At 59.0% G+C, this 23,123-nt stretch overlaps 3 protein-coding genes and 1 long non-coding RNA gene across 12 annotated transcripts; 2 read left to right on the forward strand and 2 right to left on the reverse strand.

The window, feature by feature from the left end:
* The first annotated feature begins 1,235 nt into the window (after nt 1-1,235).
* BCAN (brevican) lies at nt 1,236-13,818 on the forward strand. 4 transcript variants are annotated; one of them, XM_085209846.1, is made up of 15 exons: nt 1,236-1,565; nt 5,686-5,778; nt 5,897-6,289; nt 6,375-6,549; nt 6,638-6,765; nt 7,238-7,531; nt 8,462-8,890; nt 9,393-9,575; nt 9,750-10,181; nt 11,811-11,918; nt 12,072-12,230; nt 12,759-12,841; nt 13,073-13,217; nt 13,361-13,543; nt 13,632-13,818. In XM_085209846.1, exons 1-15 carry the CDS (start codon nt 1,364-1,366, stop codon nt 13,655-13,657), a joined length of 3,033 nt encoding a protein of 1,010 aa, XP_085065972.1. In that variant the 5' UTR covers nt 1,236-1,363; the 3' UTR covers nt 13,658-13,818. The 4 variants fall into 4 exon arrangements, with proteins under 4 accessions (XP_085065972.1, XP_085065968.1, XP_085065971.1 ...); XM_085209842.1 differs by having other exon boundaries at nt 1,351-1,483; XM_085209845.1 differs by lacking the exon at nt 8,462-8,890 and having other exon boundaries at nt 1,351-1,483.
* A 635-nt stretch (nt 13,819-14,453) lies between these two features.
* On the reverse strand, nt 14,454-16,930 carry HAPLN2 (hyaluronan and proteoglycan link protein 2). 2 transcript variants are annotated; one of them, XM_085209774.1, is made up of 6 exons: nt 16,802-16,930; nt 16,482-16,592; nt 15,923-16,273; nt 15,661-15,777; nt 15,315-15,500; nt 14,454-15,228 (listed from the first exon to the last, which is right to left on the reverse strand). In XM_085209774.1, the coding sequence occupies exons 2-6, from the start codon at nt 16,564-16,566 to the stop codon at nt 14,945-14,947; spliced, it is 1,023 nt and encodes a 340-aa protein (XP_085065900.1). In that variant the 5' UTR covers nt 16,567-16,592; nt 16,802-16,930; the 3' UTR covers nt 14,454-14,944. The 2 variants fall into 2 exon arrangements, with proteins under 2 accessions (XP_085065900.1, XP_019478657.2); XM_019623112.2 differs by having other exon boundaries at nt 16,482-16,683; nt 16,802-16,916.
* A 366-nt stretch (nt 16,931-17,296) lies between these two features.
* Nucleotides 17,297-19,595, reverse strand: LOC146542721 (uncharacterized). 2 transcript variants are annotated; one of them, XR_014879804.1, is made up of 2 exons: nt 19,138-19,595; nt 17,297-18,839 (listed from the first exon to the last, which is right to left on the reverse strand). It is a non-coding gene; the product is annotated as an uncharacterized LOC146542721 (long non-coding RNA). The 2 variants fall into 2 exon arrangements; XR_014879805.1 differs by having other exon boundaries at nt 18,971-19,595.
* Nucleotides 18,241-22,717, forward strand: RHBG (Rh family B glycoprotein). 4 transcript variants are annotated; one of them, XM_085209771.1, is made up of 10 exons: nt 18,241-18,727; nt 19,589-19,775; nt 20,174-20,324; nt 20,447-20,594; nt 20,889-21,055; nt 21,258-21,395; nt 21,533-21,666; nt 21,764-21,885; nt 21,996-22,155; nt 22,297-22,717. In XM_085209771.1, exons 1-9 carry the CDS (start codon nt 18,553-18,555, stop codon nt 22,106-22,108), a joined length of 1,335 nt encoding a protein of 444 aa, XP_085065897.1. In that variant the 5' UTR covers nt 18,241-18,552; the 3' UTR covers nt 22,109-22,155; nt 22,297-22,717. The 4 variants fall into 4 exon arrangements, with proteins under 4 accessions (XP_085065897.1, XP_085065898.1, XP_085065899.1 ...); XM_085209772.1 differs by having other exon boundaries at nt 21,999-22,155; XM_085209773.1 differs by having other exon boundaries at nt 18,243-18,727; nt 20,528-20,594; nt 22,082-22,155.
* Nucleotides 22,718-23,123: the final 406 nt, after the last annotated feature.

A 23,123-nucleotide genomic window follows, 5' to 3' on the forward strand; every position in this document is an offset into this window, starting at 1 on the left:
CCCTTCCAGATGGCAGCTGTCCCTGGATCTGTCCTCTCCATTCCCCCCCATCAGGACACAGAGGGCAGGAGGGACAGGCAGGGCAGTGGCCCCTTGGGCAGCACGAAGGAGCTGCTCTGCTGAGCCGGCGAGGAACATTTGTTCCCAATTAGGATGAGATCTCTCCTTGCTGAGCAGGCGCTTTGCCTCTTCCTCATCCCTGAGTGCTTCGCCACAAAGTCCCGGGTGCAGGATGTGGGCTTATGGGAGGGAGCAGCCGCAGGTCTGGGACTGGGGCGGGGGTGCGGGGGGGACACGTTTCCCCCTGCCCATCCCAGCATCCACCCCTATGTCTGTCCTCATGTCCATCCTGGTGTGCATCCCAACCATGTGCCATGCTGCGGTGTGCATCGCCTGCTGGACTGCGCCGCTAACGAGACTTTCTCCGCCGCGTGTAATTATTTCCCAGGGTGACAAATGATTAATTCTGCTCAGGAGCTGCGGCTTTCTGCAAACTCACCCCGGCAATTATCCGGCAGGCGCCGTGCTGGCTTCCCCAGGGTGGAGGATGCTGTAAGCCAGAGAAAGTTTGAGCTCAATCTGCTTTAAAAAGCTGCAATATCGGCTCCCAGGGCTCAGCTCCACCACGAGGGGCAAACCCTGGCCCTGATGTGCCCAGGACTCAGCTCTTCATCTGCTGGATTCCTCTCAGAGAGGAGGATCGGGGTCTTGGTGCGAGCCACCAGACTCAGAGATGCGTTCATTATCCCCTAGAGACGTCCCTCCCATCCCATCCCTGGCTGCAGATGGGGAAACTGAGGCACGGCGTCTGTCAGGATGTCAGCTCTCAGCTTCTCTTCTCCCTTCGGGGTGGGTGAAAAGCCCGGTCCCACTCCAGTGCCTCCAGCACATGGGGACGGCAGTGGAGCTGGCAGAGGGGGTTTTGCATGACAAAGCCGCAGCTCCACCAGCTGCAGGACCCCTTCTCACAGAACCCCCCCCTCCAACTCCACATCCTGCCGGAGGTGCCCAATGTCGGAAATAAGTACTCAAAGTGCACCCCGATGCCAGAGGGGTCTGAATATAGGTTGTCCCTTCCCAGCTGCTCTGCTCTGCTGCATTGGGTTAACACCGTGCCCAGCTGGAGCAGCCGCGGCGTGGGTCTCGTGCTGCCTTTGCCAGGAGGGAGGGACGGGGAGGGACAACACGCTCAGCCAACACGGTAATAATTTTTTTTTTTCTTACTTAGGGGAAGGAATAAAATATAAAAGGAGGAGGGAAAGAGGAAGGATTAAAAGAAAAAAAAAAAAAGAGAGAGAGAGAGAGAGAGAGACGCGGACACGGACACACACAGAGGACTCCTCTTCTTTCGGTGCCTGCACTTATGCCCGGTGCAGCTCACTTCCAGTCCTGCTGCCAACCTGCTGCCTACTTCTGCCCCGGAGAAACCTCAGCTCAACCCCAAGCCGGGCCCCCTGGGACCCCCGCCCGCACCGTGAGCAAGGTGGGATACGGGGAGAGCCCCTCCTGCGGGCTGTACTGCGCTATTATTGCAATATCTCATGTCACCTCTGTGCCAGCAGAAAGTAAGCAGGGAGGTGATGTGTCTGGGGGGGGTGGGCATCGCTCTCCCTGCTTGCTGGGGGTGACCTGGATGTCCAGCAGGGATGCTCCCACCGGTCCCCGCTTTGTCCTTGGCAGAGCTCTGCAAGTTTCTTTCAGGTGGCGCCGGCTCTGCAGAGCAGGAATGGGGGGGGGGGGAAGGGGGGGAGTGCTTGAGGATTGAGGTGGGAAAGTGACTTTGGGATTGATGCTAGTGGGGACTGGGGCTTGCAGGTCCCAGCATGGAGCCCATTCCTTGCTCAGCCACCAGGGACAGGTCCTTGTTCTAAGGAGGATGCAATCGGGACAGCACCGGGAAGAGAAAATGAGGCACAGAGCTGGCGGGGGAGGGGTGGGAGAGTGGGAGGCATAGGGGCTGAAGTTGCCCCATACCACGGGGGATAAGGGAGAGCAGGGCTGCACAGCATCACAGGGTTTTCCCATTGGCTCCCAGCTCTTTTCCCCAGTCCTGCTGGTGTCCCAAGGGGGGCAAGAAGGGCTGGGCAAAAAAGAAAGGGAACATTTTGTGGGGTATTCATTGCTTTTTCCTGCTGAACAAACCCAGAATGTTTGTGTGTGTGCCCAGGGCCGGGGCACTTTGATGTGCACCTCCTGCCCTCCTACAGAAACAGTGTTTTTTCTCTTGGATGGAGGTGCTCCCCTTGAGCATCCCACTGAGCCCTCAGTGCTCCCCAGCTGGGAAGAGCCCAGGCAGACCCAGAACCTGTTGCTGCTTCTTCAGCTGGTAGAGGGGTGGGAAAGACCCTTTCTGCCCCTTTGCTCCAGTACCTCTCTGCATGAGGGGCTCAGTCTAGGGGTTGCTGCCCCTCCTGGGCAGCTCCTTGCCCATCCTGTGCAGCTCAGGGTGATGGTGCTCAGGGCATTTGGGGTTGTTTTGCAGGGAATGGGTTTGGACTGGGGAAATTGGGAGCCTGAGCACTTCCTTGCAGTGCTGTGATTTTGTGCTTGGAAGGTGGATTTGAGGGGCCAGGCTGTGCTGCCGAAATCTGGGGCACCTTCTCCTCCACCCCACCTCAATCCATGCCTCAGTTTTCCCACTGGAGCCATGCAGCAGTGGGTGGGTGTGCAAAGCTCTATGGATGCTTGTACCATGCCCAAGTGACTGTGGGGTCCCTCTGGGGTCCACCAGCTCAGCTCTGCCCTTTGCAGTTCCATGAGACTTTGGGGATGGGACACAGCTCTTCCCTGTGCAGTGGGGGCACATCCCAGCCCAACAACAAGGAGCCCCTTTCTCCAACATGGGTTGGGGGTGGGGGTGAGCAGCTCTGGCAGCCAAAGGACCCCTCCTCCTCCCCATTCCCACCTGCTTCCGGCCTTTTATGCTCTGCCAGCAGCTGCTGCCAAGAGGCTGCTGGGTGCTTCCCGCAGCATCCTCTGCGCTCAGCACATGGGGGGCTCACTGCTGTGACCCCCCCCCCCGGTATGGTGAGTCCCCTTGTTTTGTTGGTTGTGCAGGAAGCAGGGGCAGTTTGCAGCAAGGAGGGGACAGTTTCAGAGGGGGACAGGCACGTGCATGGGAACATTGGGGCACCTGCAGCCCAGAGATGAGGGGGGACGGGGCAGACTGGAGCGGGGCCAGGCTCTGCCTGTGGCTGCTGACTCATTCTGCAGCTGAGCATCCCTGGAAAGCCGCTGATCAGCTGCGCTATGGGCTGGCAGGGCACCTTGGGAGCAGGGACAAAGTTGTCACGTGCAGGGACAGAGGGGCTTTGCATAGGGATGGGACAACCTGGGAAAGCTTCTCCGTGGTGGTGTGGAGAGGAAGGGGCTCGGGACCCCCGCTTGCAGCATCACTCGTGCTTTGCTGTGGCTTAAATTAGAGTGAATTCAGGGGAGGAAGAAAAAAGAAAGATTGCTTTTGTCCCAAAGTACCTCGGTTCATTTTCCACCTGGTTTCCCAGGGAAATGGAGGCAGTCAGTGTGCATGTGAGCATCCCACCCATCTCCGTGGCTGGGAGCTCAGAGCTAACCCAGTCTTGCTCCCCGCTTCCCACTTTCCCTTTAGCTGCCTTCCCTTGCTCCTGCTCCCAGCCTTTCCCTTGAGAAGGCTAAGAAAAATTCCATTTGTGGCAAATAATAGGAAAAAAATATCCAATCCCAAACCCCAAACCTCAAACAGTGACGCCTGAGAGTCCTGCCATCACGGGACTCCCGTGGGCAGGGTGAGTTGGGTTTAACCCCTGTGGAGCCCCAGTCCCAGTGTGTTGGTGTCCCAGCTATGGGTGGGCACAGGAGGGGAGCAGCCCCCCGCTTGCTCCATCTTGCTGCACTCATGTAGCTTTAAACCCCTGAATTTCCTGCTGAGCTTCATGGCTGCTCCCTACTTGTACCACTGTGGCACCTGGGGAACAGGATGAAAGGAGCCTGGGACAAAAAGTGCCTCACTTCACCACACTGGGGGTCACAGCCAGTGCCACGCTGGAGCCCAGCAGCGGGGACCATCCCTCCCATGGGCCTGAATTCCAATGATCCATCCAGAGCTGGGAAAGCCCCCAGCTTGGTACTGGCAGCACTGGTCATGTATTGGATGGAAAGGGATGGATGCGTGGTGTGCAGTGCTAGGGGACATGCGTGTGTGGTGCGTGGTGCTAAGGGGCTGTACATGCATGGTGCATGCTGCTCAGGGCTGTACATCCATGGTGCATGATGCTAGAAGCTGTATATCCACAGTGCGTGGTGCTAGGGGCTGTGCATGCATGGTGCGTGTTGCTCAGGGCTGTACATCCATGGTGCACGGTGCTAGGAGTTGTACATCCAGAGTGCGTGGTGCTAGGTGCTGTGCAAGCATGGTGCATGGTGCTAGGAGGCTCTTTGCCCTTGGTTCTTGGGCTGTATTCACACCACTCCCTGGCACGCTGGCCCTATGGGGTTCTTGGGGAGCATCCTTTGCAGAGAGATGCAGCTCCATGACAGCCTCCCTTCAGCCTGGCCCTGGCAGCCTGCGACCTGGACCATAGCTCACCACAGAGGTGCCAAATCTGCTTCAGTGACTGCCAAAATCAATGCAGCACAAAGAGCTCATAAATTACAAAGGCGCTCTGAGGCTCAGGGTCGCTGCACACCAGTCCAGGGCTGAGGAAACCACCGAGCCCCAGTGGGCCCCTGCAGAGGAGTGCATGGGGCCACGTTATCCTGCAGAGCCGTGCACCATGCAGGGACCTCTCCATATCCCTGGTGTCCTCTCCAGATGGCTGGAGCTCCTCCGTGACATCCCCAGTGTCCCCTGTGCTGCTCTGTGGGGCTGGTGACAGCCGTGCTAGCTGCTGGGCTCTCCTTTCAGTGCTGCTCCTCAGCCGGCGGGGGAGAGTCCTTTGTGCCAGGCAGCCTTGAGAGAGACCTGGGACATAATGGCTGCTTTACTCGGCCCTGGTTTTCCCAGCCTGTGCGCGGGAAACCTCTGGCGTGAGCTGAATGGCAACGAGGAGACCTCCTGCTCCGTCCCTCCCCCACTGCCCCGTGCTTTGTGCACCCTCAGCATCCCCATCTCCAGCTGGACCCCCCTGGCCACACGTGTGGAAGCACACTCACAAACACACGTACATGCTCATACATGTGCACATGCATGCTGCAGTGCACATACAAGCTGCAATGCCTGCACACCCAAAAGCCCAGCTTGCATGCATGCACTCACACTCTCACATCATGAGCCAGGGCTCAGTGGCTCCTTCCTTCAACCCTGATCAACACCAGCTATTACAATCCCCTCTGAGGTTTCTGACTGCGGTGTCTCAAGATGCGCAGCCCAGCCCTGGCATCTCCTGCCTGGCTGTGCACTCAGACTTTCCATGCTCTGCTCAGATCTGCTGTCCCCAGAGGACCCCTCTCCCTGGGGCTGGATTGAACCCTGGGCACTGAGATGAGGCACTGCAGTTCTCCTGCTCCCCAGGGCACGTCTGCACGTTTCCTTCTGCTCCCTCTCCTTTCTGCCATCCAGACTCCGCGCTCTCACCATGATGCCTTCGTGCATCACCCCGTGCATGCAGGCACCAGTCTCTCCCAGTCCTCCCTCATGCAGAGAGCTGGAGGTTATAATGCTTCTTTGCAGTTCAAAACCTCTGCTGGACTTTTGTTCCCCCCTCACAGGGCACAGGATGGCCTCAGTTCTCCCACTGCTGCTGCTCTGGGTGTTTGCCCCCACGGTGGTCCCAGAGGTGCTCAGCCCTGAAGATGTCACAGGTAACACAGCCCCAGCCGTGCTCATCCTCACACTGTAGCCAGTATCCTTGGGGGGGGAGGGGAGGGGGAAGAGGTTCACATGCCAGTCCCATTCATCACTCTGCTCTTCTCCCCCTAGATGACCTCAAGGCCCTGCAGGTGTCCATCCCACGGCACCCAGCCCTTCACGCTGTGCTGGCAGGGGACGTCACCATCCCCTGCCTCATCACCTACCTCGCACCCCTGCCCACTGCCAGCACGGCAGGGCGCCGAGCAGTGCTGGGAGCCCCCCGGGTCAAATGGACCTTCATCTCTGAAGGCAGGGAGGCGGAGATCTTGGTAGCACGAGGGGAAAGGGTGAAGGTGAGTGAGGACTACCGCCTCCGTGCCTCCTTGCCCGTCTTCCATCAGCGTTACACTGACGCCTCTCTGCTGCTCACCGAGCTGCGCCCCAACGACTCGGGGATCTACCGCTGTGATGTGCAGCATGGCATCGAGGACGGCCACGACATCCTCGACCTCAGAGTCAAAGGTACACGCAGGAAAGGGAGCAGCACAGTTTGGGGGACCCCGTCCGGATCCTCTCTCCTGGCTCCTCACCCTGTGCCTCCCTGCAGGAGTGGTGTTTCACTACCGTGGGGGTTCCACACGCTACACCTACACTTTTGCCGAGGCGCAGGAGGCGTGCACTGCCATCAGTGCCAGCATTGCCACCCCTGAGCAGCTGTATGCTGCCTATCTGGGAGGCTACGAGCAGTGTGATGCTGGCTGGATCGCTGACCAGACCGTCAGGTGAGCACCCCATGGCATGTTTCTGGCACCCAGTGACTCCCCTGTGCCACCCCTCAGCCACCACCATTCTTCCCCTCTGCTTTGCCAGGTACCCCATCCACACTCCCCGCGAGGCGTGCTACGGAGACATGAATGGCTTCCCAGGGGTGAGGAACTACGGTGTGGTGGACCCGGAGGACATGTACGACGTGTACTGTTATGCTGAGGACGTGCCAGGTGCCTGTGGTGCTCCATGTCCAACCTCCTTTTCACAGCACAGCGCTGTCACCCAGTTCCCTTAGCAATGTCCCAAATGTGCAGTGCTCCGTAGAGGGCACAGATTTGCTTCTCTGCAACCCTTTGCAGAGCTGCCTTGCTGACCTGTCGCAGTAAACCACCGATGCTTCCCACTGCTTGGGGAGCACTGCTGACCTGGGGCTGTCCCTGTGTGTCACATACCTGCTACCCTGCTGCTCGTGCCCTCTACGTGGCATGGAATCCACTGCCAGGTGGAATCAGCAGCACCTGCATCACTCACGTTTTTCTTTTGGAAAGTTTGCCTGTGCAGCAAGCTATGGGCATAGCTCAGGAGAGCTGAGCAGGTGGCTCAATGCTCGCCCCTGCCCCATGTGCAAGGACAGACCCACATCCACCCGTCTCCCCATCCCTGAACCATCTCCTGATGCCTGCTTCCTTCCTTTCATTACAGGGGAAATATTTTTGGAGACAGCCCCGGACAAGTTCACCCTGGAGGAGGCAGTGGCGCGGTGCCGGGCGCAGGGTGCGGTGCTGGCGAGCACAGGACAGCTGTACGCAGCCTGGAGTGCAGGGTTGGATGCCTGCAACCCGGGCTGGCTGGCTGATGGCAGCGTCCGCTATCCCATCGTTACCCCGCGGGAGCGCTGCGGAGGAGCCCTGCCGGGTGTCAAAACCATCTTCCAGTTTCGCAACCAGACGGGATTCCCCGATGCACAGAGCAGATACGATGCGTACTGCTTCCGAGGTAACCAGGGGCACCACGGCCCCGAGGTTTAGTCTTGGGCTCTGGGGTGCACGAAGCAGGGACCGAATAGAGATCCCTACGTGCTCGCCGTGCCGACCTATCGCTGTGGAGCAGGGGTGTTCTGCATATCTGCAGTAGAGCATGCCGACTCAGCGCAGGGATGCTTTGCATGAGCTCAGTGTTGCATGCCAATATATCTTGATAGGAGAGGAATAACCCGCATGATTTCAATACTGCATGCTGATACATCGGGATAGAGGATGGATGCTCTGCATGCTCTGCATAGCGCATGGCAGTATAGTGTAAGGTTGGCCTCAGTGCTGCATGCTGCTGTAGCGCAGAAGGGCAGGGATGTCTCTGTCCGTGTGAGCTCAGGGTGGCTCTGGGCACAGCGCCTGGTCCCAGGTCGATGCCATGAGCCCTCACCTTGGGGCTGAGCCAGCTGCAGGAGCACGGCTCTGGGACAGTTCGCCCCTCTGTGGATGTTGAAGGCGTTTTGGGGTTCTCTGTAGGCTGCTGGGCACAGCCTGACAGGTCTGTAAGGTTTATTTATTACCGTGGATAGGAAATGAAATAGAGGCAGTGAGCTACTGGGTGCTGAGGGCACCCGGCACACCGGGGCATGTGTGTGAGGACTGAGGCTCACAGGGATAACAGGCACAGATTCTTCCCATTCCCACTTACCTGAGCGTCCCCTGGGGCTTGTGCTCCCACCAACCATCCGCTGCATGCCTCCGTGCCTCAGTTTCCCCATTTCTCAGTGGATTCCCCACTGTCTCCACGGATGAAGCTAGGCAGGATGGACCCATCTCGCAGTGCATAACCCACTAACAACCCAGCTCAGCCGGGGCACAGGGATCCCCCAGGTTGTCCCCAGCTGCCACGGGGCCAGGACAAGGCAGTAATACCCCACTTTCTTTCTGCCCACAGAAGGGACAAACTCTTTCCCTGAGGCTGCAGGAAAATATCAAGCCAGAGAGCCCGAGGGCCTCCAGGAGATTGTTACAGTGGCAGAAAAGCTGGAGGAGCTGCAGCTGCCCAAAGCGCAAGTGGAGATTGAGTCGCGAGGGGCTATATACGCCGTCCCTTTCTTTAAGGACGTGGCTGATGCTGAGCTGGAAAAGCCAAGCCTGTCCCCCGAAGACACCCGGCACCCCCCAGTAGATACCTCCTCGTCCTCAGCACGAGGACGTCACCCATCCTCGGCTGCCCCTTTCCCCACAGCCCCAGCCGTCCCCAAGGCAGGCATCCCGCATAGCTGTGCCGTACAACCAGGCAGCCCATCCCCTGCAGACCAGGACGGGGCAACAGGGACAGGTGGAAGGTGCACAGAGGCCAGGCAAGAGCCATCCCGCACTGGTAGGTCCAGCAGTGCTCAGGGCTGGGGCGCAGAGAGCAGCAGCAGGGATGCAGGCACAGAGCTGTTCAAGTGCCATCTCACCGAGGGTGCACCCATGGCCAGGGTGCTGGTGTCCTGGTGTGGTGGTGACAGGCATGGGGCTGTTGGTCTGTCCTTGCCATGCTTGTCCTTGCATGTCCTTGTCTGTCTGTCCATCCTGTGGCCAGGATGGCAGGGTGCAGTGGGCAGGGTCAGTGCCAAACCATGCTGTCTTTGTGCCAAGAGGTGGCAAAGGGCCCAAGCAAAGACGTGTTGTGGGACAGGAGAATGCAATGGCCAAGCTGGAGCACGGGGCTGGTTCAGAGGGAGAAGCATCACCAGACCTGGGGCTGTTTCTGTCTCCTCAGGCGTCACTGTGCCAACATTTTCCCTTCAGCTCTGCTCATTGCCGGCAATGCCAGTGCCTGGTTCCTGGCTGGCTCCTGTTGTGGGTGTCTCACTGCCTTTCCTTGCCCCTTGCAGAGGATGGAGCAGCGCTGGAATGGCCGCTGGGCTCTGTTCTGGGTGAGGACTTCGGGAACAGAGCAGCAGAGAGTCTGGGCAGAGGGCAAGAGCCTGGACAACCCATGAAGCCGAATGTGCAGACACTCTTGGTGGGCACAGAAGGACCCAGTGACGCCCTGTCCCCATCGGTGGCTGCAGCAGGTGACACAGAGCCACCCAATGGGCATCCCCAGCCACCTGGCTCCGTTGTCCCCACTTGCCTCCCCATCCACCTGTGGGAAGCTGTGGGGCGGCCAGCCCACAACGGCAGGGTATCTGGGCACAAGGACAGCCAGGTGACACATCCAACCAGCGCCACTTTTGTCACTTCGACAGATATCCAAGAGCCATCCCCCTCCACAGGCAGCCGTGGGGCAGGGGGGACCAGCACCCCCATCCACACTCTGGGGGCTGCTGAGGACCCCGAGCTGTCGGGAGATGTGACCGAAAACCCTGGGGCATCCCCGCTGCCCCCCGCACCGCCGCAGCTGCAGGATGATGGAGAGGAGCAGTCGGGGGCCCCGTGGCTCTCCTCACCCACAGCACCGGGGGATGGGGGCACAGCCCCGGCAACGGAGGTCACCCCATGGCACGCAGAGGTGCCCAGCAGCAGCGATGCACTGCAAACCCCAAGCACTGATCGCGGGATGCCAGCTGCATCTTCAGAAGAGGAGGAGGATGAGGAAGAGGAGGAGGATGAAGAAGAGCGTCCGATGCCCTCTGTTGCAACCGTGGAGGGTTTCCTTGCAGCCGTCCCCGGAGAACCAGGTGGGACCTACAGGGACGGCCTCACCTCTCCCCATGCTGGGCCCCCCAGGCTGTCCCCAGCACCCAGCTCGGCCGCCCCACTGCCTGCCCTGCCCACGGAGCGTGCCAGCCTGGGTGCAGGTGCAAGCTTGGCCGGGGGTCCCCAGCACTGTGTCATTTTTGCACTTGGGGCAGCGCTCCTGGCTGCACGCTGACACTAGAGAGTGGCAGCACCTTTCCTTTGCACTGTGCTTTCCTCTTGTCTGTCCTTCTGTCTGTCTGTCTCTCTCTCCTCCTCTCTTCGGCTGGGTAAGGGAAGGTTAAAGGTCCGGAGAAGCACATATTTGTCAAACAAATTGGTCTGAGCTATGCATGCACTTAATTCTCTTCTACTTCTGTGAAGTGTTTTAATGACTGTTTCCATGAAAAAAAAAAAGAAAAAAAAAAAGAAAAAGAAACAAATCTAACAAAAGAAGGCCCCAAACCCTCCTCTGACTAACAGTGGTACTAATAAAGGGAATTAAAAGCTTTCTAGAACACGCACCTCGGCTAGCTCTTCCCTTCATCCTTGCGCCCGCTGCCTCGCTCGCATCCCCACTGACGAACTAATCCCCCCGGACCCCAGAGGGATGAGGGCCTTTGGGGCTGAGCACGGTGTCAGCTGGCCCTGGAGCATCCCCACGGTGCACGCAGCTGAATGCCGTGCAGAGCTGCGGGGTGTTGGGTGTTGTGGGGGTGCACAGCCTGCAGGTGAGCACCAGGGCCTGAGATGGAGCCCACTTGCTGCAGGAGGGTGGTGGGTGCATGAGCGGTGACCCCAAGACAAAATTCCTCTTGGCTCCTAAGCCGGGATGCTCTCAGCTCTGCAACCAAACCCCTGCCCATCTTGCTGCCCCTTGTCCCCGTGGGACAGCCTCACTGGGGTTCCTTTCTTCACCCCCCCAGCATGGGTGCTGCTCAGCACCTTGCAGTGTGGATGTGTCTGTCCTGGCAAGAAGAGATATGCTCCCAAAGAGCCGGACGTGCCCAAGCCTTAAATAGCTCATTTCTCACCCCGCTGCAGTCCACTGGAGATGTCTGCATGTTCCTGCAGGCGGGGAGGTGATGCTGTCTGGGGCAAGCGAGGGCACAGGGCCATTGGATAGTGCCAAGGACTTGCACTCCTTGTGCCGCTGGCGCAGGCGACAGCCCTAAATCACATTCTTGAGCTGGGGACGGATTAATGACTGTGTGTCTTAATGACCGGAACGAGCTGGTGCTGGTTTTGCAGGTCAAGGATGGCACCATTGAGTTCTCAACCTTGGGCAGGCTGAAGGTGACAGCAGTAAGATTGGGGACAGGCACGAGGCTCGCCTTGCTGCCAGGCTGAGGACATGTGTCTGGGACATGTCAAGGGCTTATCCTTTCATGTTCCCTCCAAAAGAGCCATTGTTGCACTGCTCTGGGGGCAGCAGGACTCATCCCCATCCATGGCACACTCTAACAGTGTCCAGCTGAGTGTTGGGGACATGCCAAAGCCTCAAACCCATCCAGTGCAGGAAGATGGGATGGCTCCAGGCGTGCCACCGTGCCCCAGATTCTGTGCATCCATCCGAGGGCTGAGGGGCAGCTCAGGGGCATGTAGTGAGCAGGGCTGCCCGTGCTTTGCAGGTGGCTGCATCCCCAACCCCTGCCTGAACGGAGGGACCTGCATTGAGGATGGCACCCATCCCACCTGCCTCTGCCTGCCAGGTTACGGAGGGAGCAGCTGCGAGAGACGTGAGTCCACAGGGTCACACAGCCCGTGGTCCTTCAGGCATCAGCGCACAGAAATCTGTTTGGGTGGTTTTTTTTTTTTTGGCTTGCTCATGGGCTGAACTCCACGGTGCTGACCCTGTCCTCTCTCCCCCCTTGTCTCCTGCTGTGGTTCAGCCCTGAAGAGGTGCAGCCCCAGCTGGGACAGCTTCCAGGGAGCCTGCTACAAGCACTTCTCCACCCGGAGGAGCTGGGAGGATGCCGAGTCACAGTGCAGACATTTTGGGGGGCATCTGGCCACCATCCTGACCCCCGAGGAGCAGGACTTCATCAACGGTACGTGGGGCCACTCCAACCTGCAGGGCATGGGACCCAGCATCCCTCCACAGTGGGTCTGAGGCTTGAAGACTGAGCCAAAATTTGGAAAAGGGGTAAAGCAGAGCCAAAGCTCCTCTCCCTCTGCTGGAAAAGGCAGCTGGATGGGCAAAAAACATCACAAATGTTTTTATAAAAAGGGGAAAGGAAAGTGGAAAGGAAGGGAGAAAGAGGAAAGGAAAGAGAAAAGGGAAAAGAGAAAAGAGAAAAGAGAAAAAGGGAAAGAGAAAAAAGGAAAGGGAAAAAAAGGAAAGGGGAAAAAGGAAAGGGGAAAGGAAAGGAAATATTGGCAATAGGATGGATTAATTGGTAGAAAGGACAGCTGGGAAGCGAGGAGGTCCAGGAGGAGCAGGAAAGGACACGGGGACACCAGGGACAGGCATGGGGACACTGGGGCTCTGCTGCCCTCTCCCGGCGACCCCCCCCAACTCCCCGCCCTGACGGGTGCCAGGGGATGGCGGAGCCCCCCAAGCCCTCCTCTGTCCCCAGAACAGTACCGCGAGTACCAATGGATCGGCCTCAACGACCGCACCATCGAGGGGGACTTCCAGTGGTCCGACGGCAGCCCCCTGGTAAGCCGTGCTGCCAATCCCCCCCTCCCACCCCGTTCCCATCCCCACCACACCTCGTGGTCCTTCTCCATCCCTTGGGATGGGTCCCAGGTTTCGAAGCCTCAGCTGAAGCCACTGGCATGAGCACCGTGTGATTTGGGGTGCCTGAACCAGCAGCACGGAGATGGGGCACCATGGCATGGACGCAGTGCAAAGTGCCAGCGAAGCCCCAGCCCGTCCTGTGCTCCCCAGCTCTATGAGAATTGGCACCCGGGGCAGCCCGACAGCTACTTTCTCTCCGGTGAGAACTGCGTGGTCATTGTGTGGCACGACGGGGGACGATGGAGCGATGTCCCCTGCAATTACCACCTCTCCTACACCTGCAAAATGGGGCTGGGTAAGCCACGTACCCCCCCAGCAAGCTAGGAAAAAAAAGGTTCTGACTGCTCGCAGCTCACCTGGGGTTGGGGTGGGAGCTGGTGGTGAGGCAGCGGGGTTCAGCGCAGCACAGGATGCCCACCCTCTCCCCTCACCCCACAGTGCAGTGCGGACCCCCCCCCACCGTCAGCAACGCCCGTCCCTTCGGCAAACCAAAGCAGCGCTACGAGATCGGTTCCATCACGCGCTACCACTGCCGCCACGGCTTCGCCCCGCGCCGCTCCCCCATCATCCGCTGCCGTGAAGATGGGATTTGGGAACGGCCCCAGCTTTCCTGCCGCCCCGGTGAGCATTCAGCCCCCTGCATCCCCACGCCTCCCCTCGTGGATGGCGCTTCACTGGGGCTCTTTGCTTCCTGTCCCCCCCCCTCCAGGGTTGGCACAGCACTCCGAGGACTGAGTGAGCTGTCACCTTCCCAGACCCCGGAGCGGGCATGGATGGGGATGTCACTGGGATGGCAGTGCAGCATCGGAGGGCAGGAGGTGTCCTGGTGGGTGCCTGCCCTCTGCTTGTTTTATATCTGTACAAAGAAACCCCAAAAACTAAAGAGTCCCTCAAAAGGAATCGCCAGCGACTCGTGTGGTGTCTCATCTTGCACTGGGGCCGTTTGAGTCCTGGAATGACGACAGAGTCAAAATCAAGGAGGAGAAGATGGGGGGGGGGGGAGGAGGTGGAAAGGCAGGTGACAGCTCGGACATGGCAGCATCGCCTCCAGCTGCTGCTTCCCCCCTTTTGAGACAGCAGCATGCGGATGGGGACACTGAGGCTGTGCCCTGGACATGGCCACACTGCTGGGTGCGTGCATCTCAAGCCCCCTCCATGCTTCTGTGGAATGAAAGTAAGGAAATGGATGGCACTGAGGGGTGTGCCAGCAAGCACATGGGTGGGAGAGGCAAAGGTACCCAGCCTCAGAACTGGGAGTGGGGGATGCACAATGGAGCCATGGGGACCAGGTCGAAGCTGGAGCAGCCTGGGCACAGCGATGGCCCCTGAGCCACAGGCACAGGGAGGAACAGCCCAAAGTGTCCCCGTGTTGATGTGTCCCCTCGCTGTTTTCTCCAGCTGTATCACAAACCCAGAAACCCCTTGAGTGTGGTGCCAGGGAGACCGATAACACCAGGACACTGCGGGGGGAGTGCTTGAGTCCTTGGCAAACCCCCCTCACCGAGTGGCCAGGAGGTCCCAGCGGTCGCTTTACTGTCGCTTTATTAATTGAAAAAGCGAAACTCCATTAGTCACACTCGTTAATGCCTGGTTCTCCAGCATGCCTGCACCAGCCAAAGTCTGCATGGCCGTAGGAAGCGAGGCCAGGGCTGGGGGTGCACCGAGGTTGGGGGGCTCAGGGAGCCTGCCGTGCTGGACCAGACCCCCTCAATTCCTGGGCTGGAAATGGTTCTGGATTCTCCATCAAGCCTTGAATGCCTTCAAAACTCTGAGGCAGCTGAGTGCGGGGAACAGCTCCATTAAATGCACAACCCCCTCAGACTCAGCCCCGTCAGAGGGGATGCACAAACCCTCCACATTCAGCCCCATCAGAGGATGCACAAATTCCCCCAAATTCAGCCTCATCACTCCATCAGAGGATGCAAGCACCACCCAAAATGCCCCAGAGACCGCTGTCCCACCTTGAGCTCTCCACTCAGGTGACGAGAGCCGGTGCCACCCCTTTGCCTCTGCCCACCTCTCCTACGTCCCCACGAAGCAGTAGGTGCCGTAGGTCCGCAGCTCCTTGCTGGGGAAGCCAAAGCTGCGGACGCCAGGCTCCGGCAGACCCCCGCAGCGCTGCCTGGGGGTGGTGATGGGGTATCGCACGCTTCCATCTGCCAGCCACCCCCCGTCACAGCGATCCAGCCCCAAAAACTTCCACGCGGAGTAGAGCTGCCCCACTTTAGCAATGGTAGCACCGTGGTTGCGGCACGCTTGCCCGGCTTCCTTGAAGTTCAGGTGGCCTCGGATGAAATAGACCTCACCTGGGGATGGGGGGAAATAATGGAGAGTGATGAGTCCGTGAGCAGCCCCAGGGTCACCACACGGGGCTGGGGGATGCTGGAGGTACCTTGCAGTGCAGAGGTGAAGCAGAAGGCATCAAAGCGGTCCCTCTGCTTGTCCTTGGCCCCATAGCTGCGGATGCCTGGCAGCAGGAGGCGGCCGCCACATGGTTCCCGTGAGTTGATGATGGGGTAATGCACGGTGCCATCCAGCACCCAGCCTGCGTTGCACCAGTCCAGGCCCTCCATCCAAGCTGAGGGGTGGGCAGAACCTCAGCGTCCCATAAGGACAAAGTGGGGCATAGAAGGGATGGGGATGGCAGCCTGGGAGGAAGCCTGGTCACCTCAGCATCATCCCGACCAGCAAGGCAGGTCTGGGGCAATGGGAGGATTTGGGATGCTGCAGGATAGTACCTTTGTAGAGCTGCTGGTAGGTGGCAAGCCGGGCATCCTGCTGCTCGCATGCACGCTTGGCTTCGTGGTAGTTGAATCTGTAACGCCCATTAATGGGCTGGTAGGGGAAGACAACACCTGGAGGACAGGGACAGAGGGACACGCTCTCACCATGGAGGTTTGGCTTCTTGCCCCAGGGATCTGGTGCTGAGCAGGAGTCTGGGGCAAGTGGCTTTGCAATGGAGACCCATTGGAGCCTCCCCATCCTCCCTACATCCCTCACCCTCCAGGTGCAGCGTGAGCGAGACGCTCTCATCCTCCAGCCCGTTGACCAGCTGGCAGCGGTAGCGTCCCTCATCCTCCAAGGTCACATCGGTGATGGTGAGCGAGGCATCATAGCGGTGGCTGTGCCGCAGGCGCACGCGGGGGCTCAGCGGCCCGTAGTTTTTGTGGTACAGCCCGTTGGTGATGATGATAACGTTTTCCCCATAGTTGGCTGGCTCCACTTTGCTCCACTTCACCCGGTAGTTGCGGGGCAGGGCGCGCAGCACGCAGGGCAGCGTGGCCGTGGCACCTCGCTGTGTGTGCACCGCGGTGTGCAGGGGCTCCAGCAGGTACTGCAGGCGTGGGGTGGCTGCGGGGCACCGGTCCGCCTCGAGGCATTGCCACAGCCCCATTGCCCCTCAGCACCTCCCCACCACCCTCATCAGCCTGGTTTCCAGCACCTATCCCAGTTCATTTCCCTGCTGCTGCAGCCTCCAGGATGCTCATCCCAGCCCCTGCCCAAATCTCCCAATACCGTCCCCAAGCAGCAGTGTCCTGTCCCCATCCCCGCTCCCTACCAGGGCTCCCTGTTGGCTTCTGGAAGATGCTGGAGGTGGGGGATGCTGCCAGGAGCCAGAGGGATGCAAGCAGAACCCGGTGCATCTTTAGAGCCGGGGACTGGAGAAAGCCTGGGGGGAGCAAAGGGGTCAGGGCCACGCAGCAGGACAGACTGGGAGATGTGCAGCAGGGACATTGGCAGCAACCATCTCAATGTTTGCCCTGCAAAGTGGACATCACACTGGACACCGATGATCTGAGAGGTGCCAAGCACAGAGCTAGGCAAGAGCAGCCCCCTCTCCCACCACCACCACCACCATCAGTCCCCATCACTCCTTACCGTCCCCAGGGGAGCTGCTGTGCCCATCCACCACCGCCTGCGTCCTGGCTCTGTCACAGCCACCCCATCTCAGGATGAAAGGCTCTGGAAAGCTCAAACCTGTGCTGCGATGCTGCTGGGAAGAGGGGACACAGGGCACGAGGACACAGGGACAGCTGTGGGTTCTCCCAGCTGGGTCCTGCCCTCTCCTTGAGCCTGCACTGCTGTCACCGTCACCATCGCCATCCTGGGGCAGGCAGTGCCCCAGCAGCCCCACGTCCTGCTCCCATGATCAGCGTTGGCTGTGCTCTCGCTCCCTGCCCTGTGCCCGTCCCTTCCCGTTTTCTTCTCTCTTTTTTTTTTTTTTTTCCCCCCTTTTCTTCTCTTTTTTCCTTTTCATTTATTTTTTTTTTCAACACCTCCCCGAGGAACGCACGGGGAGGAGGAAGCACAATTTCCCATTGTGGGCATCTTTCTCTGTATTGTTCTGCTCGGCAAAACACAGCGCTCGCCAGCTAACAAGCATCCCTTTATTCACAGGCCACAGAGTAAGAGAATTCAGGGAAAATGTCAGCACCATGCAGGGCTCCACACCCCCATTGCAGGCAGAGATCCCCTCAGTGCTGCTCCCCATGAAATTCTGCTCTTTGCTCCCACAGCCATCAGTGCTGAGCAAACCCACTCCTGCATGGAGTCTCTGGCTCTGGGGCTGCTGACGCCATGATCTGGGAGAGCACTGGGGGGGGTCCCCCCACCCTGACACCCCCCCAGCCTCACCCTGCCCAGAGCAAAGCCACGGCAGAAGCTTCGCTGCTGTCACTTTGGGGTTGGGATGGTGCGGGCAGCAAAACAAGGCCAAACAATAGGGCTGTGTTCTGGGTTTCCTTATCAGCTCCCTCCCCCCAGGGTGCATCTCCAGGACTGGAGGAAGCTCATGGCACACGAATGCAAACAAGCGTCCGTCTGTCTGTCTGTCCAGCTGAGGACACAGCGATCTTGGCATGCACGATGCAAAAACAGCCCTTGGGTGGGAAGCAGAACTGTGCGTGCTGTTCTAGGAGGATTCTCCTGCTCCAAGCCTCTGCCCCATTTTGGTCAAAGCAATCGCCCTGCTCTGGGCACTGCAGGCCCCCAAGGACCCCCGCTTCAAACCACTGTGAACAAGAAGGGGACAGGGCGCTGCTGCTCCAGAATGGGTTAAAAAACAACAGAAGATGCTACTCCCCAGATCTCCCATGTGTCTGTACCCAAAACAGACCCTGAGCGCTCCCAGCAGTGCCCAGTTCAGCAGTGCCCGGCTGCACTTCAAGGCTTTCCAGCACTGCAGCACATTGGCCAGGCTTTCTGGTGGTTGCGTTTTTCCCACATGAAAGCAGTAGCTACACCCCAAAGCAGCCCTGACTCATCCCTGCCCGGCATCCGTCCCCACATTCCCCCCCCTCCTTCATTTGGGCAGTGTGAGATCACAGCTTGGCTGCACCAACAAAGCACCCGAGCCACTTCCCCCAAAGTGGCCATATTTTACTTGTCAGCTCCTTTCTCTTCCTCTTCCTTCTCAGTGCAGGACAAACAACTCCAGCAAAGCAAAGCAAAGCAAAAGAAAGGCTCTGCTGCAGCTTCCCAACCCCAGGGGGAACCAGCTCTGCCAGCAGCCCCAGGTTGCTTCTTGCCCTCATTTTCCTGGGATTTTCCAGGCAGGACTTGGCCTCGCAGGCGTGGTTTGCAGGCAGACTTTGCAGGCAGCTCTCAGCCACTTCGGTGAGCTCTGCAGCATGGCTGAGCGTGCCGCTGCAAGGCTGCACCTCTCTGGGTTGTGCTTCTTCCTCCAGCTCCTCACCATCGTCCTCTTCGCCACCTTTGTCCGGTACAGTCCGGAGAGCTCCAACCTCTGCTCCACGGAGCCAAGCTGCAGCCAGAGAGACCCCAGCCCGACTTTGGGGTATCCCCGTGAGTACCCTGTCCTCTGGGAGGGGAGGTTGAGGCGGGGCACAGGGAGCAGCTCTGCCTGCCCCACGCTCCTGGCATGGGTGCAGAAAGTTGCTGTGCTCGGCTTTTACCCCTAAAAGAGAGCAGAGGTGGACATGGGGACCATGGGAGGTGAAAGCCTGCCATGCGCCCCCCCACCTCACACCCCCCCATCCCCCCCGACCAGGTGCTCCTGGCACTGCAGGGACTACAAACTCCACCCACACGGGTTAGCAGCACCAGGAGATTGGCACCGAGCCCCTTCCTCAGTGCCATCCATCCAGACCCCACCCCCGGCCCCTCCTGGCCACCTCCCTCCCCATGCAGCACCAATGTGGTTGGCCAAGTTCTCCCAGTTCCGCCCACATATCCATACCTGTGTGCTGACTCACCTGTTCCTGTTACGCAAAAGGAAGATTGTCCCAGAGCAGGATGTGGGTCCTCTGCTTGATGTCACCGCCAGGTGTGGGGCAATGGCACTGCTTGCTGTGCAGGTTGGGTCCCTGTTTACCCCTGCAGAGCAGCAGGGGAGTCCCTGACTATGGCCAATACCTCCAAACGCCCCTGTGTCAGTGTTGGTAGTGTGCTCAGGGCTACATGAGCTGCTCCGAAAAGCTTCCAGTCTGTGGGGCAAACCGTGTGCATCTCTGGGAACTGCTGCCAGGAGGTGACACAGTTCCCTGTTGTGCCGGGACATGTGGGTGGAGAAGGCTGATTGCCATCAGCTGAAGGCTCCAACACCCCCAAAACCTTTTCGACCCCAGGTTATCTGGTGGGGGTCACTCTCACCCAAACCCAGGAGCTGCTCGTGGTGCCTCATAGCCCCCCTCTGCCTCCTGCCAGGGTTCCGGGATGCCCACCTCCGAGCTCTCCTTGGCTTTGGCTTCCTACTGGCCTTCCTCAGCCGTTATGGGGTGGGCAGTGTGGCTGGTAGCCTCCTCATCGTGGCCTTCACCATCCAGTGGGCCATACTGGCCCAGGGGCTCTTTTACTTCTCCCAGAACAGCAAGATTTACGTGAGCACTCAGAGGTAAGGCAGGAAGGCTGCTGCTACTCCAACGCTGCCCAGCCCGGCTCCATCCCTTGCACACTGGCTCCCTCCTCTGTAAAACTCACTGCTCTGCTCTCAAGGAGGGTTGTGAGGACCAGGCTGCTAGCTGAGCATCAGCCGAGTGGTTAGGGGAACTCTGAGACCCACTTGCCCAAGCCATGCAAGCCTTGCCACAGACACAGCAAGATTCAGGCTGTCCATTCAGCTTGCAGGAGCAGGGTGTGGAGTTCAGGGTGCAGGGCTGGAGAGGCAGGGTTTGGGTTGTAGGGGATGGCATGTGGGATTCGGGCTCAGCTCCAGCCCACTTGCTCTCCCCAGTGCCTGCCTTTGCCCTGGCTGCACTGGATCCAGCTCAGTGCTTTGCCTCTCCTTCCCAGCATGGTCAGTGCCGACTTCTGCACCGCAGCCATCCTCATCTCCGCTGGGGCTGTTCTGGGCAGGGTGAATCCCATCCAGATGCTGTTGATGGCTCTGCTGGAGGTGCCTCTCTTTGCTTGCAATGAATACGTCCTGCGGAGCATCCTGGGGGTGAGTCACCCCCCAGAAAGGGAATAGTCGGGGTCTTTGTTTTGACTCCTGTCATCAAAACCTGCCTTGGCCATAGGCAGGTCCCATTCCCTGCCCTGCACGGTGCTTTCTGTACTCGCCAGGTAAGCGACAGTGGAGGCTCCTTGACCATCCACACTTTTGGTGCTTATTTTGGCTTGACGGTTTCACGCGTCTTGCACCAGCCCCACAAGGACAAGAGGAAAGAGGAGCAGGACGCGGGGCACCAGCCTGATGTCTTTGCTGTGGTTGGTATGAAGCTTGAGCCCTACAACACCAGAATCATAGGAATGGTGGGGGAAGTTCTGCCACCAATGCTAGGACGTGCAGTCATGCCACTGCACAGCTTACCTCCAAGGATGGAGATTCTCCACCTTCCTAGGGATCCCTTCCAAGGAAGGAGCTTTTCCTCCTGTCCAGCCCAAACTGCTCACACTGCCAGCTGTGGCCATTCTCCCTTTGTACATCTCTGGCACTAGCAAGAGGAGGTTCTTTCCCTCGAGGGAGCAACCTCGGTGCCCACATGTGCCCTCTCACCTCCCACAGGAATCATTTGCTTGTGGATCTTCTGGCCCAGCTTTGCCTCAGCCACCACAACCCACGACAGCGCCGAGCCCTGGGCAGTGCTGAACCTCTACTTCTCTCTGGCAGCGAGCACCCTGGCCACCTTTGTCCTCTCACCTATCCTGTATGAGAAGGGCACACTGCAGGTGGTAGGTCCTCTCCTGAGACAAAGCCAAGCCCCTGTCCATCCTGCAGAGACAGGAAGCATGACGATGTCCAAAGGAGCACAAGGGGATGCTGGTTTGCTTTCTTGGGTTGGATAAAACCCAGCTCGAACCCTATGGAAACCCAAACCTCAGCCCCATGTTGATGTTCTCCATGAGGACAACCCCTCTGTGCTGCTCCATTCAGGCCCAGCTTCAGGATGCCACCTTGGCCAGCGCAGCCGTGATGGGGATGGCGGGGGAGATGCTGTCCACCCCCTTTGGGGCTCTCACAGCAGGCTTTCTGGCCAGCCAGCTCTCCCTGCTCAGCTCCAGGTTCCTCTCGGTGAGTCCCCTTGTGGCAATGAGGTCCTGCACCTTTGGAACCAGAGGAGCTGCATTCCTAACTCAGCCAAAACAGTGGGCAGTAGGGGTGAACATTTCCCCCACCCCAAACCCAACACCTCTCCGTGCACCCCCCAGCCCATCCTGCGATCCAGGCTGAAAACCGAGGACACGTGTGGAGTGCACAACGTCCATGGGCTGCCGGGGATCCTGGGCACCTTCCTGGGGATACTGCTGACAGCGTTGGCCACCGCGGATGTATATGGCGACAGGTGAGAAGAGCCGGCACCGGGGAACGCTCCGATGTGGGGGCTGCTCCGGTGCCCTCTCCGTAGCTACAAGCAGAGCCCACGGCTCCGTTCCCCGCAGGCTGCAGCTCGTCTTCCCGCTGGTGGCCGACGGCAGCCGCACGAACGCTGAGCAGGCGCAGTGGCAGCTATGCGGGCTGCTCGTCACCCTGCTGCTGGCTGCCTCCGGGGGCGGCCTCACGGGTGAGTTTCAACCCCGTACATTAAAAAAAAAAAAAAAAAAAAATCCCTCCCCTAAAAAAAAAACAAAACAAAACAAAAAAACCAACGAAACCATCAAAACCGACGCGGAGGAGCCCACGCGGCGCAGGTCGATGAGAGGCCGCTAGGTGGCAGCCGAGGCTCGGTGCGAACTCAGGCGGATTCTCTGCATCCCCAGGACTCCTCCTGCGAACGAAGGTGCTGAGGTCTCCCCCCGAGGGGAACGAGTCGGAGAGCAAAGTGCTGCGGGAGGTACAGCGGGGGTATTCGGGGGGTGAGGAGAGGGATTTCCATCCTTGGTCCAGGGTGGGAGGCAGCTTTGTCACAACCCTCCCCACCCCCGAAGTCCTGCTTCACCCCTGAGCCAATCCACCCCTCTCTGTGCTGGTGCAGATGGATGAGGATGGATGTGACCGCGGGGGGAGCAGCGAGGAGGGAGGCAACATCGCCTGACAGCGTGGTGAGTTCCAGGCAGTGCCTGCAGCCCAGCGTTCCCAGCCGGACTCATCTCCACGCCGTCCCCAAAGGATGTACAGCGAGAAGATGCCGCAGTCATTTGGGTTCTTGCTGTGGGAAGAAAGGACAGCCCAGCTTAGCGCGGATCCAGACCTTGCTTGGTTGAGAGGTGCTGCCTGCCAGCTCTGCTCCGTGCCTTCGTTTTCTCCACCTGACATAGGGAAGAGCTGCGGGGAGGGCTTTTCTTTAGGGTGCTGCGCTGGGAAGGGGCGTACTGAGCTGAAGGGCAAACGGTAGAGACTTTTTCTATGGATCCTTTTGATCACCGCTATTAAAACACCTCTGTCTTCTTTTGTAACTTCAGGATTTGCCAGTGAATTCACACATCGTTTGCCATGGAAGAAAGCAAAGCCCCCAGGATCCTCCCCTACCCTACACAGCAGTGCTGGGGAGCCGCAGGTTCCTCATTTGAGCCACGGATTTCGTGCCTAGCTCTAACCCCTCCATTACCTCAGCCACCAGAGGGTGCCCACAGCCCGGGGCCAGGCTGTGGTGACAGCCTGGTCCCCTACATGCAGGTGGCCTCCCTTTTCCCATCCAACTCCTTGCACCAGGAGGACCCCTCCTCCAAAGCAGCGAAGTGTCACTCAGTTCCTTTGAGAGAGGGATGCCCCGTGGTCCTGGTTGGCACCGCACTGAAAATATACTGAGATCTGAAATGAGATGGGGGGGAAAAAAAAAACCAAGGAAAAAAAAAAAAACAA

Source organism: Meleagris gallopavo, chromosome 27 (assembly GCF_905368555.1).
Source record: "Meleagris gallopavo chromosome 27, MGAL_WU_HG_1.1, whole genome shotgun sequence".
In the NCBI taxonomy this organism is placed as follows: Eukaryota; Metazoa; Chordata; class Aves; order Galliformes; family Phasianidae; genus Meleagris; species Meleagris gallopavo.

Excerpts from the sequence above, each read along its gene's own strand:
- BCAN (XM_085209846.1), top strand. The coding sequence starts at position 1,364 with ATGCCCGGTGCAGCTCACTTCCAGTCCTGCTGCCAACCTGCTGCCTAC. Across the intron at positions 1,566-5,685 it reads CACCTCTGTGCCAGCAGAAA|GGCACAGGATGGCCTCAGTT; the intron begins GTAAGCAGGGAG and ends CCCCCCTCACAG. Across the intron at positions 11,919-12,071 it reads AGGGAGCAGCTGCGAGAGAC|CCCTGAAGAGGTGCAGCCCC; the intron begins GTGAGTCCACAG and ends GCTGTGGTTCAG.
- HAPLN2 (XM_085209774.1), bottom strand. The coding sequence starts at position 16,566 with ATGCACCGGGTTCTGCTTGCATCCCTCTGGCTCCTGGCAGCATCCCCC. Across the intron at positions 15,778-15,922 it reads GCTCACGCTGCACCTGGAGG|GTGTTGTCTTCCCCTACCAG; the intron begins GTGAGGGATGTA and ends CCTGTCCTCCAG. Across the intron at positions 15,501-15,660 it reads CTACCAGCAGCTCTACAAAG|CTTGGATGGAGGGCCTGGAC; the intron begins GTACTATCCTGC and ends CCCACCCCTCAG.
- RHBG (XM_010723860.4), top strand. The coding sequence starts at position 18,553 with ATGGCTGAGCGTGCCGCTGCAAGGCTGCACCTCTCTGGGTTGTGCTTC. Across the intron at positions 21,396-21,532 it reads TCAGCTCCAGGTTCCTCTCG|CCCATCCTGCGATCCAGGCT; the intron begins GTGAGTCCCCTT and ends TGCACCCCCCAG. Across the intron at positions 21,667-21,763 it reads GCGGATGTATATGGCGACAG|GCTGCAGCTCGTCTTCCCGC; the intron begins GTGAGAAGAGCC and ends CGTTCCCCGCAG.